The sequence below is a fragment of the Numenius arquata genome, chromosome 13 (assembly GCF_964106895.1).
Source record: "Numenius arquata chromosome 13, bNumArq3.hap1.1, whole genome shotgun sequence".
Classification (NCBI taxonomy): Eukaryota; Metazoa; Chordata; class Aves; order Charadriiformes; family Scolopacidae; genus Numenius; species Numenius arquata.
Window position 1 is genome coordinate 20,678,232 of NC_133588.1, and position 16,876 is coordinate 20,695,107.

General features: G+C 38.4%; 1 protein-coding gene across 2 annotated transcripts; it reads right to left on the minus strand.

The window, feature by feature from the left end:
* Positions 1–329: 329 nt before the first annotated feature.
* On the minus strand, positions 330–15,537 carry GPATCH1 (G-patch domain containing 1). 2 transcript variants are annotated; one of them, XM_074157849.1, is made up of 20 exons: positions 15,457–15,537; positions 14,308–14,442; positions 13,937–14,022; positions 13,338–13,498; positions 12,902–12,999; positions 12,677–12,735; positions 12,103–12,348; positions 11,121–11,268; positions 10,529–10,608; positions 9,276–9,480; positions 8,323–8,610; positions 6,541–6,719; positions 6,128–6,255; positions 5,719–5,852; positions 5,235–5,404; positions 4,333–4,537; positions 3,139–3,249; positions 2,549–2,673; positions 1,879–2,024; positions 330–637 (listed from the first exon to the last, which is right to left on the minus strand). In XM_074157849.1, the coding sequence occupies exons 1-20, from the start codon at positions 15,533–15,535 to the stop codon at positions 616–618; spliced, it is 2,805 nt and encodes a 934-aa protein (XP_074013950.1). In that variant the 5' UTR covers positions 15,536–15,537; the 3' UTR covers positions 330–615. The 2 variants fall into 2 exon arrangements, with proteins under 2 accessions (XP_074013950.1, XP_074013949.1); XM_074157848.1 differs by having other exon boundaries at positions 6,541–6,722.
* Positions 15,538–16,876: the final 1,339 nt, after the last annotated feature.

Consider the following 16,876-nt stretch of genomic DNA (forward strand, 5'->3'; position numbering starts at 1 on the left):
TAATACATGAAATAGGTAGGTAACAATTACAATACTAATGGCTAAGTACATCAGCCTTAACTATCTGTGTCAAAATGACAGTTTATTGGTGTAGATCTGCTAGGGTAAACGCTATACCCCATTTGGAGATGTACAACCAAGCCCAGGTACAGGCAGATGCTGCCAAACTGCAACCTGAAATTGGGCATCGGACTCTTTAAAAATACTTGCACCCAATATAAGTTTTACATTGCTTTAGTTTTTAACTCCCTAATTTAATTCAAACTGAAAATTACTCTCCAGCGTTTTAGAGGTCCTAGGCAATTGCTTCCTGCACAAAAATGATTTTTAATACTTAAGTTTATTAAATATCTTGTTTCATGTTAATTAAAACAGAGCCTGCAGTGTTTCAGATTATGCTGCCCTGAAAGGAGTCTTTTCAACATTACATAATCCATACATTTTGAACATATGAAGCATCACAAAATAAACATATGTACATTTACTTTCAAACAAATTCAATATGAATACAGTATCTACAGCGCTTCAAAGTACACATGATTGATCTACCATCACAGAGGAGATCAAAAATCTGAGATCAAAGTCCCACAGCACTGAAGAAAGCAAGCTGCCTCTTCAATACTGAAGTTGTTTTAATCTAAAAGGGGAAAGAAAAAGAAAGAGGTCAGACTGAATAGTAACATGCAACAGTAAGAACATTTAATTACTTGAGCAGTTCCTTAAACCTTAGTTTCAGACAGAGATCTAAGTTAGGTGAGATAAAAACATTCTCAGTAATAGAGACATAAAAATGCAGACTTCCAAAATAACTGGTTGTACAAAGAAATCTAACTATTTTGTGCAAAATGCATAAGTACGTATACATATTTTAGCTATTTAGAAACCAAGAGCAGCAGTTTGTTTTTTCAGTAAGAAAACACCAGTACATAACTGATGCTCCGTTCCAAAGGAGCGGTGGCAGAGTCCTTTGGAATGCCAGCCCTTCCATGGGTACATCTCCATGCTGCTAAATACCCAGACTCCAAACATTTTGCATTTAGGCCAGCTGGATGTGGCATCTCAGCAACTACACCGAGACCTCTCCTCCAGCTGATGGGAGACACGCAACAGAACAGAACCCAACGCAGTGACCGTTCCCCAGGGCACGCGCTTGGAGCTGATGATGATCCAAACAATTGACAGTTACTTTTGTCTGAACTTCACGTGTGTGAGCAAAATGAAATTGCAAATTGCTGGCTTTCAATTTTCACGTTTCTGTTGGCACTATGCTTAAGTCTCTAGTTCATAAAAATGTAACAGCACAATCTCGATTTAGCAGACATGTACCTGACTCGGGCATCGTTCCGCTTGCCTCACTCCTCCTTGCTTGAGCACAAAGTTAGCTTAAGCATCAATGCCACACAGTGGATCTATTTGAATCAGATCTTTTGCTAATTATCAACAAACCAAAGCAGACTTGTAACATTCCGAAGCAGACAATGTTGCTTCCAGTGTCTCCAAGTAAAGAGAAGCAGACAAAATAATGGAAATAAGAATCACTGCCTACACTTGTTCAATTATTCCCATTCAAAATACCTTCCGAAAATACCAGTCGTCATTAACGACAACCTCCATTAACTAGGAGAGTTGTCTATTTAGTGCCCTTTATCTTAAGGGGCTCCTATCCTAAAATTGATTACCCCCAGCTTAAGGTGTATAATATTTGTAAATTTTTCCTCACTTTATTAAAAAAAAAAAAAAAAAGGCAGTATTTTGTATTCATAAAGAGACCTGTTACATACTTGCTGCAAATAGGTTCACTACAACGAAAACTCAGAAATTGAGGTTTTGATTATCCACTGCAAAACTTACAAGTGTTTACGTAAACTTTCAGTTTACCTTCTAAGAAGTTCTTTGGGTGACAAGCCCGTGGTGTCTATATCACTAAGGCTGTCACTGCTATCTGTGGTGTCTGAGCTGCTGTCTTTTTCTGATTTTTTATTCTTGTGTTTTCCTCTGGTTTTCTGTTTCTTGTGTTTCTTTTTCTGTAAAAAGAAGAGAAATAATCCCTTATTTCATTGTGAAAGACTTGGGTTTTTCTGAAAGACAACTACAGCAAGAAGTTGATTTCCGTCTAGTCTCCAAGCTTAACTGAAACGGAACATTTAACAATGATTCTTTTCCACTATTCAGACTGAGCTAGAAAATATATACCAAAATCACCCATTTCATCCCGAACACCCAAACCAGAAATTTCATTATTATTATTTGTATACAAGCCATGAATTATATGCAGTTCTTAAAATACGCCCGACATCTTCACTATACAACATTAAACTGCCCACAATATTCTATCTGGAGTCACATTGTATATATGGAAAAAGCAACACCTTATTTGGATCATTTTCTGTTCTGAAGTTCAAGTTTCAAGACACCTAAGAAACTCAGTTGCTTAAGTTCTAGTTCCACTGTATCTATTTTCTACAACCATAGCATAAATAATAAAAGGTTTTGACTGACAGATTACAGAATCAATAAACTGTTTCAAATCGAATTAAAAATTAAATACCTTTTCCTTTTTGTGTTTGTGTTCTCTCTTAGTCTTGTGTTTCTCTCTGTTCTTTCTATGTTTTTCTTTCTTACTAGGCCCAGGAAAACTTGCTGGCACCACTGGACCTTGTTGCCAAGTAGAGCCTAAAGCACAAAGCAAATGAAGAAAAAAAAATTTGATAAAATAAGGTAATTTTATCATTAAGTTCTATATTACTTTTCATGTAATAGGATAGTTTAAAAAAAAAAAAAAATCTAAGACTTCAAATGGAAATGAAATGTCTACAACTCCTGGCTACAACTTTCCTACTGCAATTAAATGCCTTTGCAATCTGTTATTAAAAGAAATTGTAAGGCTGGTCCTATATTTTCACTACGGTTCCTTATCATTGCCTCTACAGAGCTACAACAAAAGCAGTACACAAAGAGGTTCCTGCTAGTCGATCACAGCACAGTAACAAAGCATTTGTTGATGCCAGTTTGACATAACACAGGCATTTAAGAGGTAAAGTACCTACTCACAAATGTTTTTTTTAAAGTGAAGTATCGTGTATCTCACATACAACTTCAATGTGTAGAATTTACACACTAGAAGTCTACAGAACCTACCAGAAGAAAAAGCTGGAGGCAACTTTGGTCCAAATTCCTCTGCTGCATCCACTTCCTGCTTTGAAGTTGGCAGCAAAGAAACGCCAGGATCAGCTGCAGCAGCCACGCTCTCTATGGAAAAAACAGAAATTTCTTTATTTGAAAGGAAAATAAGCTAACGCTTTTTCCCAGAAGCGCTGAAAAAAAGTTAAAAAAGGTTTTTTAAAAACCTCTGAGAAAGCAAATTGACAGCATCCTAGATCTGCTTTGGTCAACTGGATAGCTGACGTTCTGAAACATGTCAACATACTCTTGTTTGGGTTTATGGTTGTTCTTTTTAATCAAAATTGACCTTTTACATGATACAATTACTAATTAAATTAGTATCAGTGCATGGTTGCTTTCATTTCGTAACACAGTACTCCTTTTCCATTACTTAAAATGAGTAAGAGACTCCACAAGTTGTGTGAAGTTAATAAACACTAAAAGTTAGATTTTAACAGAACGAACCATGACTGTAAGTGGACAAAGTGTTTCCATTGTAAGCGAAATATATTGTACATTTTGTTAATTTAATGGCATGGGAACTTTTTACGGATCGCTTATTAAACTTTACTACAAACTAGAGTGTAAGACTGGTCTTTTCCCTCTCTTGTGGAAGTATTCTGGCAACTTTTATAACTAGAATAAATAAATAAATTGCATAAATAAAATGCAACTTTTTGATGTCTTAGTAAAATTATTTCAATATTATACTTTACTGGAATGTCAGTATTTAGAGCATGAATTTAGTTATCAAAGAAATATCACAGAAATCCAAGTTATTTATTTCTGATTTTGTCAAATATCCATCACAAGACAGTCATAAGTTTATCAATCTACCTTACAATTTACCATAGGTATAAAATATTCCCTGTATTTCTCAGTGAACTGAGCCCTAACATCAGATGGTTTTGCCCCCTCATTGTTTAACAAGCATATTCCATAGCATAGTTTGCTTGTAAAATCTACACAGGACACATGACAATGTAAATAACACTGTAACATGCAAGGCCTTATTCAGTGCTGTAATTCACATTTTCTACACGCCCAGCTCCACCAATATCAGATGATCTGCACAAGAACACAGTACCGTCGTAGCAGTCCTGGAGTATTTGATTCATAAATTAAGCTTTTACAAGGTATTTATACAAATGAGTATCCATTAAGTACTACCTTGTACATTTGATGAAGAATTATCTGGCAGATCAACTTGCTTGGTGGTTTCTGAATCTATTTCCGAGGTAGGTGGTTGCTGTTCTTCATCACTCTCTTCTTCAGAGGAAGACGATTTTTCATCTGAGGAACTCACAAAGATAGCCTTAAATAAGTCCATAGATGGTCTGCTTTCTTCTTCTTGATCCTTATCTTCATTAGCTACCTGCAAAACAGCATCATAACAAACTGTATTTAAACACTAAAGAAACTAACAACCTCTCTCTGAGAAGTAATAACTTCAAACATGCTGACATGTATTTACAAAAAAATCAAATATCACAATCGCTGTGAAATATAGTCTTAGGCATTGCTAGTCCAAAACAGTAAAACTCTGAAACACTGCTGAACTAAGTCAGTGTCCTGTAAAGGGTAGTGCAATCAGTGCTACACAGACAGTTGGAAACAGATCCCGAGATATTGTAGATGTTAATTCATTAATTCAAACTTCAGTTATACACTACCAAATTTAAGCAAGAGGAAAACATCACTTTTCTCCCCAAAGCATGCACCCATCTCCATTCAAAACAGAAAAAAAGATATATGACGTGCTTGTGAGCAAAGTGTGTGGCTGTAAGGGACTGAATTCAACTCCCAGTCTCCTGAGCTACGTTTTACCTTCTCTTAAGCTGGTACGTCAAGTACAGTCACACCTGCTATCCTTGTATGCTGTAAGTGTTATAACGTCTCAGAGTTATAACCTCAAAAGCCTTCCGAGCACAATCTCACATCTTTGCTTATCCCGAGCTGGCTCTCCTGCAAACTAATCTGTATTAAATCAATTCCCATGTCACCCAACCTCATTGCAGGGTCATGAAGGTTTACAGCTACTCCCTTAGGTCCCGACGTGGTTGTAAACTCACCTCAGTGGGAAGAGCTTCACTCGGCCCAGTTCCACTTTCTTCTGTCGCTGGCACTGGTGGCTGCTGCTGAGCATCAGCTTTTGATCTAGCAAGACTAATGAATTCACTGATAGAATCTTTTTTCTCCTTCTCTTTATCTGACACATCCCATCTTGAAGGTTTCTTTGGTTCTGAAAAAGACCCAAACATTCAAATCAGTTGTGTTTCCTGGCTACTTGATTTTAAATTACTCCGCTTCTTCAGCGCAGTTTGACATTTTTTAAATCTTTCTAATAAATATCTGACCTATAAAGGTCTTCTAGGTGGAAGAAATTAGCATTATATGACTGATTTCAGTTTCTGTATCACTGAATTTATTTTCAATTTTGGTTTTTTTTTGATTAAAAAAAAAAAAAAGGCGGATAAGTTCTCTGTGACAAAGACATGCTTTTCCTATTTTATTATCTCATTTATAGCTAAAGTAATAAAGTAACAACAAACTTACTGTTGAGACTGGTCTTTTGTTGGATTTTTTCATTTGTTGCTTGAGTTACAGACGTGGTGGGCTCAGGCACAGTTAAGAAATTAAACACAGAATACTTGTCTCGTTTCACTTTCGGTAACCCAACAATGGTAGAACTAGAGGGAAATAAAGATGTTTGTCAATTATTATTTTCAACACAGAAGAGGCCTCAACTTATCTACCACAAGTTGAAACACCTACAGCAGTCCTTAAAATGCATACTATTTTGTCAGAGGTCACCATGTTTAATGAGGCAAATAAAAACATTAGGCAGTTCTATGTTATGTCTATTATGACACAAAAAGAAAACACCCAGCCAGATTTTCCACAAGCATATGAAATACTCAGAATTTTCAAAAAATGCTAAAAATATCAGTATCAATCATCTTACTCAGGATATGGGTCAGGAACATTAAATCTTTTACACAACAGCTTTTCAGGATGCCATTCAAACTTGTCTCTTGTGAGTTTGCCAAACATCTTCATCTTCACAGCGGTTTCCTTATCATCAATATCATTCTGAAAAAGTCAAACATTTATAGCTGCTAAATAAGTAGCAACTTACTAAATAGACTATTACTGTTTTAAGACTAAGAACAGGACAGAAAGATAAATATTTAAGTGTAGTTTAACAAACTGCTGCTTTGTATGCAGTGAGTGTTTTTAGAAGTTTGCTAAACAGAAGGGCAACAAAACCTGAACATGGTATCTACAAAAGAACTTTAAAGAAAAAGAACTTTTCAAGTCAGGGTTAAGGCAGCAACTGCAGCTCCAAGGTACTAAAAGACTGTAAACAGCACATACCTCTTGGTCCCGAGGAACTTCCACTTTGTCAACATCATCTTCATATTTGGCCCGGGTAAACCTGGATGAGAGTGCTGAATTTGAGGATTTGTAGAACATGGCTGCACGGAAGAACTCCTCTTGTTCTCTTCCTCGCTCCCATTCTGTCATAGTCGGGTCTAAATAATGCTCCAATGTATCTACTAAAAGATAAGGAGAGAAATTATCTACTGTAAGATAAGGATAGAAACGCTTAGCGGAGATTACAGCTGATTTAGGTCTGATGCTTTTTCAAGAAAAAAATAAGATAATAAGAACACATCCTTGCAAGTATTTAATGAGTATTTAGTTTAAGGGCAGTATTAATCTCAACTGTGTTATCCCTTGATAAGCAGAGGTAATTTGGCAAGATAGCAAGAATGACAGTATTTGCCAAATGCAAGATAGATATTTTAAACAATTTTACTTGTAATGCTTACTCCTTACTCTCATTGCCCTCTAAGGAATGTTCAAAACACCTATTAATGCATTTAATAGGTGTTTAAAACAAACAGTATAATCCAAAACTATATCAAAAAACTAAAGCACGGTGAGTTAACCAGTGAGCAAGCCTGGCCAGGCTTTGGTAACTTCCGAGGGGCTTTCTGGTATATAAAGTGCCCGCTGACAGATACAGAATTTGGACACGGGTTTCTGTGAACACAGACCCTGTTTAAAACAACAGGTTCACATTGCTCCCTGAGAAACAGACAGTAACGGCAGCCAAGCAAAGACACTTACAAACAGAATCTTAAATCATTCAAGTTATTTCTTTTGCATTTTCATTGCTATGACTAAGGAGGCACTTACAGTCATAAGAGGACACTTGGTTTTACACAGGGGAAACCCCATTTCCTGAATGGAGGAACTCTGGGTGCAAAGCTCAAGCAGTTTGTCCCAATGCACTAACCAGGAAAGGCTACTGACCAGGAAATCTTTTTTCATACTATGAAAAATATTATTTTAAAAAATCCTAAAATAACAAAACCAGGTTTTCTACTGGACACAGCACAAGAAGAACAGATGAAGGGAGCTGGTGTATTTTTTTTGTCTTGAGTAAGAGCTCCGCATGTAGGCTATGATTTTACAGCCACAAATATTTCTGTGAAGAATATAACCGACAGTGGCAGCTTGAGTATCCAAAGGACATGCAACACAACCTTTGACAAGCATGAGTTACTTCACTCACTTCAGGATCCCCATCTCCTCTGGAAGTGCAGGGTATGGGCATTCTTTTGATTTTTCCCATTTTGTGTGGGAAAAGGCAAGAAAATCGCTGTTCCACTGTGAGCCAATAATCTTTCTGCGTCTCTAGGATCTGCCAGTTCTACTCCTCAAACAGAAACAAACTAAATGAAAATGCTTGTTCCATGCATAGTTTATGGCATTGGCCAAAGCTGAAGTCTACTCTGCCAAATGAAAGACACGAAATCCAGAAATACAGGCAACTAAGTAGAACAACCTAGAGAACTTCACTTCTGCTACAGCATAAAAGTATCAACTGTAATGCCTAAAATCAAATCTTGCTGACACTTAAAATGACTGAGCAGTTTTCCTCATCAACACAATTAAGTATCAGTAAGAGTTTATTTTAACATTGGCCCTAAGAAGTGGAGGAAGGAATGCTGTGGAATTCAGGAAGAGAACTCATAGTGAACATAGAACACAACAGGATGAAAAACAGCATGAAAAAGAAAGGAAAAGCCAAATCAAAACATTTTTTCAGAGAAATATTAAAGTGTCAGGATTAATCTCTTCAGTTACCTTTTTCTCCTTGTTTAAGACTTTTCAGAAAACTTTCGTATCTTTGTTGTTTTTCTGGATTTTTTGCAAATGGTTTGAAGTCACTAGAGCCAGCATTTGCTAACTGCCCCCCCAACAACATCTGCCATTTGTGAGCAGCAGCATCTGGGGAGGCTGGCTGGAATCTGCTGCTGCAAGACTGATGAGGCAACGTTCTTGCTTTCATTTGTTGTTCAGATGCTTGTTTCACTTCTTTGAGTCTTTCTCTGTCTTTTTCAGACAGATATTCCAAAACAGAAGGAGACGGACCTAAAAGCAAAAAAAGCAGTAAAAGATAAATAGAAACAAAAAATTACTACAACTATTTATGCCACTTTAGCAGAGGAAAAAAGCCTACCACTATGCATATACATTCGGAGAAAAGGCTCTTAAGCATCAATAAACAGTATAATGGCAGAGAAGGCAGATAAAATTGGCCACTATTGCATCTTTTACACTATTTACCACATATTAACATATTACTTGGTACACTTTGCTATTGTAGATACAAACGTGAACCACATTTACAAATTACCTTTTTAGTGGATTTCCATGTATTTCAGTGAAACCTCATTTTTACAGGGGGAAAAAATAAAAACCAACAATTCACAGCCGACTATATTCCTAACTCATAATAAGGCCACCAAAAAAAACCCCACAAAACCCAAAAACCAACATAGTAAAACATAATCCCACACAAACTTTTCTTTAAAAGATTGAAGTAAATGAAAATACAGAAAGATATGTCAACAATTCAACCGTGAGAAGAAACTGGACAATGACAAGGTATTCTAGCTAATCCACCTAGATTTTTATATTTTTAATTTAATATTTTTATATCAGAAAATAGTTATTCAAGGCTAGACCAAATTTTTACTGCAATATAAACAGGGGGCCTGAAACAGAAGCAAAGGTGCGCTCACGTGTATCAATACCTTTCAGAGCAGCCTCTCCCAGTCGTTCCCTCCTCTGAGACGCATCCAAATTGTGCCTGCTTTGCTGTGCCAGATCACTGGCAAGTTTTCCAGTCGATTCCTCTAATGCCTTCTGTAAACGGCAGTTTTCATTCCCAGCTGCTATCACAGGCCGGAAGTAATGGACTGGTCTGTAATTTCGTGGCAGGTCAGGCGGGAGATAAACCTTGGCAGGGGGATGACAAAAAGAAAAAAAAAAAAATCCACTGAGAGAGATACAACTATGTATTCAACACCAAAAAATGTGCTTGAGAAAAAAGTCACCCCAATCAAAAAATGCCTCGGTTTACATCTCTAGCAGCAGAAACAGATATTACAAGCTACTGATTCTTTCAGACCCAGTCAGCAAGTGGCATCATAACACAAACTTTGAGAACAGATTGTTCTACTGTTAATATGCAATGATTATGAAAAATAGGAAAACATGCACATCAAGCTGCAGCAGAGTTAACAAGAGCCTTAATATGCATTGCTTTTATTTTAGAAAATGCTCTTGGTATTGCTTAATAGTTCCAATTTTTAAAAACAGAAGCAACATAACTTAATTGGACTATTAAGTATTTCTGTGCTTACTGCATTTTAATCTTGTTTAAAGTCCTTTTTGCTCACGTTCTTCATTCAAGCTGTTATTTCAAAGGCTATCCCTATGCCTCCTATATGATATTTTATATAGGACACAAGTGTCCTTCCTTTTTCTTCATCAGAAAAAGGACCGTGTCATACAACTCTGTTTTTCATTCTAATTTATGCAAATATATATGGTATAGATGATGCATACTTGAGAATGGGGCTAACAAATTAACTTGTCACAAAAACAGCAAAGCGGATGAAAGATGGGGCCTGATTTTTACAGAAAACTCAGTATTACATCTGAAAGACCTAGAAGCAAAAGATGTACTTTTTTTTTTTTTATTTCACAGTTAAATCAAATCATTAGTCCAACTTTATGCCAAGTAACAGTGGATGGTGTGAAAGGCGTTTGCTCAAAGCCAGTACATGGGCAAAGTTTAAATTCATCCAGCAGTCTGACAAATTTCAGGTTTGTACTGAATAGCCTCCAACACTATAATTTTGCTCATTCTGCAATCTTTATCACTAGCCAGAAATTTTATTTCTAAGAACATAAAAAACACTGAGCAACAGTGAAGTCCATACAGCTCACATGTCAATTTGCTGATGTTATTCTTAATACAAAAACATCAGAATCTGCTCACCTTGCTTGGACTTGATGATTTTGATGCTAAGGAGAAACCATCCAAGATTTTGCCGATATATTTAACATCTCTTTCAGACCCTACAAAAGAACCATAGAGCTGGTCAGTATTTGAAACACATACGTTTGGCAAAAAGCATTTTTTTCTGAGTATTTTCCATTTCACAATATATTTTACGGAGCATAATTGTAGTTCTTTGTCTTCAGTGCCTCTCATTTAAATTTAAGGGTTCTGAATCTGTTAGTATTATACAGCTAAAAAATGACTGCCAGAGAGACTGCTGTGAGATGAACATGGCTAATGGTGAGGCAACAGTACCACTGTTGTGTGTAGCTAACGTCACGAGTGCCACTAATTGTGTACAACTAACATCAACGGGTACTCTAAAATCACAACAGTAGTATTTCATGCACTTAAAACTTGCACTGAAAATAAAGTTGTATCAAAATAAAATTTACAAATGTTATTTGAAAACACACAAGTGTATCTCAAAAAAAATTATACTTGGAAAACACAGAGACTACGCCTATGCCATATTTTGTTTCCCCAATACAAATGATACCAGCTCTTTAGATGGAACTACAGTTCTTACTTTTTTTGGATTTATACTGCTTAGGTGCTGTCCAGCCGTACAAGCCGTCTCCAGGTTCCTCATCTTTTAGAACTGTATCGTATTTTGAGAGTGTTTCAGTTGCATAAATATCATCGTCTTCCTCCTCTAAAGCTCCTACACCAAAAGCCTAAAATATGTTTTCGATAACGAGAATTCAAAAGTATAAAAACAATACTCTTAAGTCACATGCCAGAACAAACCTACAGTGTATCTGTCCATCCATATTACATAAGGTGTCCAGTAAACATATATATATAGTGGGGAAAACAGAGTTTCACAAAAAAAAGTGCTACCAACTAATGGAAAAAAAAAAAAAACACCCCAACCCACCAAATACAAAAGCAAACCTAATTCCACTGCCTTGGCAGGGAGGGACAGTGAGTTTGGTCTTTACAGGACGAGGACAACAGCCTAATTCCACAAGGTAACATTTGCACCCTGACTGAGAGCAGGTTAAGTTCTCAAAAGGAAAAAAAATTTAAGTTGGCATGAAAACTAAACAAGTGTAATTCCCAGAAATATAAACTGACAGTGCTTCTACATAAGAACTACAAATACCATGGCAAGAAGCAAAACCTCTCTACCAGATGCAACAGATCTAGCAGAATCTAACAGATTCAGTATTACTAAAAGGATTCAGTAAAATTGACACAAAAAATGTAAACTAAAACCATAATGAACATCAACAACTTTCTCTAATCAAAATAACAACAATTTTCAACTATTCAGAGTGAAATATTTTACAGTTCTCTAACAATATCAGTAAGTAAAGGCACGTAACAGTTCTAAGGAATTGCCCACATTTTCATATTAAGTAAAAAATAAAATAAAATCCTGTTCTCAAACTACATTTAAGGTATGTACAATACCTAGGTACTAGGTGCCTTCCACAGAAGAAAAACTAAAATTTATTTAGATTTTACTGCACTAGTAATAAAATATATTAAAAAAGTGTCCTTACCTGACCCGTAATACCTAGTTTTCTTCCTTTATTGTGCCTCACATCACCAAGTAAATTGCTTGTGTCTTCAGAACCACCTGTGAAAAGATTGAGGTGTTCTCTTCCAGACACACCAAACAAAGCTTGTGAGGGGTCCAAACCCTTATAGCCAAGTCCATGGACATTCTCTTTCGGAGTCAAATCTACTGGCATTACATCTTTTGGTGCAAACGTCACATTTTCTGGCTGGTATTCATCCTCTTCATCCTTGTACAAAATACACGTATGTAACGGCAAATATGATTAAAAGTTTTGTACGTTGAGCTTTAACAACATTTAGTTGACCTGAGACTAGGCAAGTTTGCGTTTCCTAAATTATATATGAAGATATGTATGAACGATACCTGCCCAGGGTAGCAAAAGAATAGGTTTTGTTACATTAAAAGCTTTCTTCACTATAGGCATAATAAGTATTTATGAATACTTTTAACAAAACTTCAAACTGAATGTTAAATACTGTTGAAAGACATGAAAGAAGTTCATTTTTAAATACACTATCACACGTTCTTACGTAAGTCAACGAACAACTTAATACCTCAGAACCCTCAGACAGTCCAGGTGGTAACGCACAACCATATACTTTCACTGCAGGGTCTGTAAGAGACAGAATAGCATCATATTAAATTACCTTATTAAATTTCTCTAAGATTAAAGACACAGACAAAAAAAAAAAAAAAAAGGAGGGTTTAAAATAAACTTTCTAATCAGTCCATGAATGCTAGCTTTCTATTAATGAGTTCAGGAACTTCACTGAACTTACCAGGTTTCTGCCTGCGTGGCTTTCTTTTGACACGCGGTCCAATTCCTTGTCCTTCTTTCCAGCCCATTTTTCGTAACAGTTCAACCCCAACTGTTATTCTAAGAAAACAAAGGGGGAAAAAATTACCTCAAACCACATTTTTAGTATTTCTGGAGAAATAATATACATATATACCATTCGAAATTACATTTTTATACCCCACTTTAAAATTAAATCTGAATGCATTAACATTTGCGAATACACTGCATCCCAGTTTATAAATGTTTACCTGATACAAGTCTGCATGTATAAAACAAAAACAGAGGCCACTTAGAAAGCATAACGCTGCAGATCTTCCAGTCTCCTTCATGGATTACTGTGGTCAAACATTACTTTTCTAACCAATACAACACTTCTAAGTGAAAGGAATTGTTTGGTTAACTCTAAATTTACTTACTTTGATGGTCCTATTAAATCATCAAATGCAGTGGTTCCTGGAATGGCAGCAACTACTCCTGCAATCTGTCTAGCTTTCTCTTTTATTCTGTCTTTAGCTTTGGATGCAAAATCATCTGTGGTTGTAATATCTTTTGGTGCTATCCCAAATTCACTAAGATCCTGGAAATATAGACAAAATGAAAAAGTTTTGATTAAAAATGTTTCCCTCAAATGCTTACTTATTGTAATGGTAAAGGAAAGAAAACAGGATATGACCCTTACATTGGTTAAATTTTTCAAGACTGTATAAATCAGCTGCTTTTTCAATAACTTGAATGGTCATATTTTAAACAGCTTCAAAAAGTATTTGTATTTTCTGACAGAGAAAGTGAAAGGGTTGAGTTCTGAGGCTGTTTTAAATATTGAGATTACAGGAGCTTCCTAAGCGAATCTATGAAACATCCTATAGGACCTAGAAGTATAACACTGTATAGAAGAAAGTGATTTTAAAGTTACTTCCATTTTAGCTATTTAAGTTCTTTAGGAGATTTCATTGCCCAAAACACCTGCTGTCATGGCAACTACTTCCAAAAGATTTGTATTCCTTTATAAGTTTACCTCTTCATCCATGAAGTCTTCTGGTCCAAAAATGGTTCTGTCTGCTCTCTTCTGCCGTGATGATACAAAAGCTGAAGGAGTCCACCCTTTAAAGAAAGTAAATATCTAAGTAAGGTACTGTAAACAGCAACGTAATATTTGAAAAAAATTCAAACGTTTCAACTTTACACCTTAAGGATACATCAAGGGAACATCTATAAAACTGCAGTTCAAAAACTCAAGGGGAAATAACTTCAACAATACTGTTTCAACTATTTACAGCATAATGAATAGCAGGGGGAAAGAATGCTTAATGACAGTTAATTTCTTTTCACTAACATTAAATTATGGTAATCAATTAACCACTCCAAGAAGACAGAAAAATATCTAACCTTCCTTTGTGCCAACAGTGTTAAAGTAACCAGCAGAGAAACCACCAGTAAATGCTCCATGGAAACGCTGGTATCGTCCCTTTGCATCTTTAACAGTCTGTTCTTGAAGAGGAACTGGCTTTTTAATTCGTTCACCTACAATCAGATAAATCAGAAACTAAGTCACAACACTGCATAAAAAATAGACTCTCCATTTGCTCTGGATATGTTTAATCCTTGCAATTAGGAAGTGAATCAAATAGTAGCCATCCTGACGAGGAACACATCAGCAGTTTACGTTTATTCCCACACTACTTTAAATATTTGGACACACTATCAATGTACACTGCTAAAGTACAAGCATGAAGCATTCAAATAGAAATCCTAAATTCCAACGAGTTCTGAGAACGTGGTCTTCTCCTGCGAAAGGACATGTTTAGCTGTTAACCTCCTGAGAGAATTTCATCATTTAAGTAACTGTGTTGAAAAATTACAGCACATCACAAGTGTCCAAAACTGAAAGAAAACACAGGAGCTATGGACTCTGACATACGCATTTGCACAACATTACTATGAATGAAGGGGCACAGGCTCAGGAGCCACAGCCGTACAGACATCCTCGGACGACACCGAGCCTGGGCCATGCCTACAGCGTAAGACGTTCACATCAGTATAACTGCATACACTTCAGCTGGTGTATTTGAAGTCTATTCTTCTTTTGAGACTGGGGAGAGGACGGACCGACAGGCCGGCACCAGTCCCAACGAGCACAGTGCCGGCACCGGCCCTGGGCTGCCCAGGCCCACACCGCAGCTGGCGGGAGCGCCGAGCGGGCCATTTAACCTTCCTGCGGCGGGCAGCCTACCTCCCGTCCCCGGGCCCCCCGGCCTGATGGCCCCTCGCCCAGCCCGCCTGCCAAGGCAACCCCTGCGCCCCAGGGCGGCCGGAGAAGGGGGAGGCAAGTCTGCGCTGGGCCCACTCGCCACAGCGTTCCCCAAGCCAAGGCCGCCACAGCACGGACAGCATCACCAGGCCGGGCCAGGCGGGCCCTTCAGGACACCCCACAGCTCAGGCCGGGCTGCCTCCCGGCCGGTGCTACAGCCCAGCGCCCGCCGCAACGCACGACGGCGGTACCGAGGAGGCGCAGAGGAAATCCCCGGGGACCCTTACCCTCCTGCAGGGGCTGCAGCGCGGTGCCATAGCTCACCAAATCCTCCTCGTCGCTGTCGCTACAATCCGCTGCCGCCATCTTGCCGCGGCGGTGGTTGACGCAGGACAAAGCGTGCGGGAGGCGGGGCGCCTGCGCCGGGGCGGGCCCGGCCCTCAGAGCCCGCCTCCGCTCCCGGGAGCCCCGGCCCGGCCCTCAGAACCCGCCTCCGCTCCCGAGAGCCCCAGCCCTCAGAGCCCGCCTCCGCTCCCGGGAGCCCCAGCCCTCAGAGCCCGCCTCCGGTGCCGCCGGCCCCAGCGCGATAGCGGTGAGCCCCGGGGGAGCCGCCTAGGGCCCCACCGGCTCCAGAGGCCGCCTCCGCGGAGGCTGCGGCCAGCCCGGAGAACTCCGTGAGGAAACGTGGAAAAGGCTGCCGTGTGCCGCTCCAAGTGACCGGTGCAAAACGCTGTCTGATGTCCTTAAAAGTTAGTAACGCTAGAAAAGGTTAAACACTTGTTAATCAACAGCCGTTCGATCGACTACCGGGAAGCACCTCATGCAGCAGATGAGGCCCACTCGCACTCCACCTCAGGAAAAGGAGGGCAAAAAATCTGCGAAGAGATCTTATCTAAACCGAGATGTAAAGCGAACTGCACCCTGAATCAATACGAACAGGGGAGGCGTGGGTTTAGTTGAATTACAGGGTTTCGCAGATACGTATTCCAGTGGGAGGTGTCCCTGCCCAGGGCAGTGGGTTGGAACTCGATGATCTTTAAGGTCCCTTCCAACTCTAACCATTCTATGATTTTATGATATAGCAAAATTTGGTTAACCACGTTGTTTTATGAGAAACTCGATGTTGACAGGAGTCAGTGCAAAGTCTTTGCATTCAAACCTCTAGTAAAAGAGCTTTATCCCTCTGCGCTTTCAGGTGTCTCTGTACCTCTTTGGGGAGTCTCGTATCATGAGAGAAACTTTTCCTGAGTATTTTCATACAAAGACTACATAAGAACCAGTAAGTATTCACCGGTAAGACCCAAGTGTTCAAAATTTGGATTTTAATTTTGTGGCTTTCCACAGCGCTAGCCATGAGAAACTCACGTCAATTTTGATTAATTTAATTTCTCAAGCTTATATTTTACCTTAATTCACTACAAGCTTAATATATTATAAATAAATTAAAAAAATAAATAAAAAAAAAACAAACGCCACAAACCCAAACAGAAAACCACTTCATTATGTGCTGAAAATAGATGGTATCAATCCACAACTTTTGTAAGCAAGTACCACCAGTTTCTTGAAATCCTTGAAAATAAATCACAACATACTCTTGAGAGATCCCTGCCGTTAGCAGACAGGACTTCTGCACGTTTAGTGGCGTATTCTCTAATCCAGTAGTTGTGTGTGTTTGTATACACAGAACTGTTTTTTTTTCAAAGTGAA

Excerpts from the sequence above, each read along its gene's own strand:
- GPATCH1 (XM_074157848.1), bottom strand. The coding sequence starts at position 15,535 with ATGGCGGCAGCGGATTGTAGCGACAGCGACGAGGAGGATTTGGTGAGC. Across the intron at positions 14,023-14,307 it reads CACTGTTGGCACAAAGGAAG|GGTGGACTCCTTCAGCTTTT; the intron begins GTTAGATATTTT and ends CTTTCTTTAAAG. Across the intron at positions 2,674-3,138 it reads GCCTCCAGCTTTTTCTTCTG|GCTCTACTTGGCAACAAGGT; the intron begins GTAGGTTCTGTA and ends TTTGTGCTTTAG.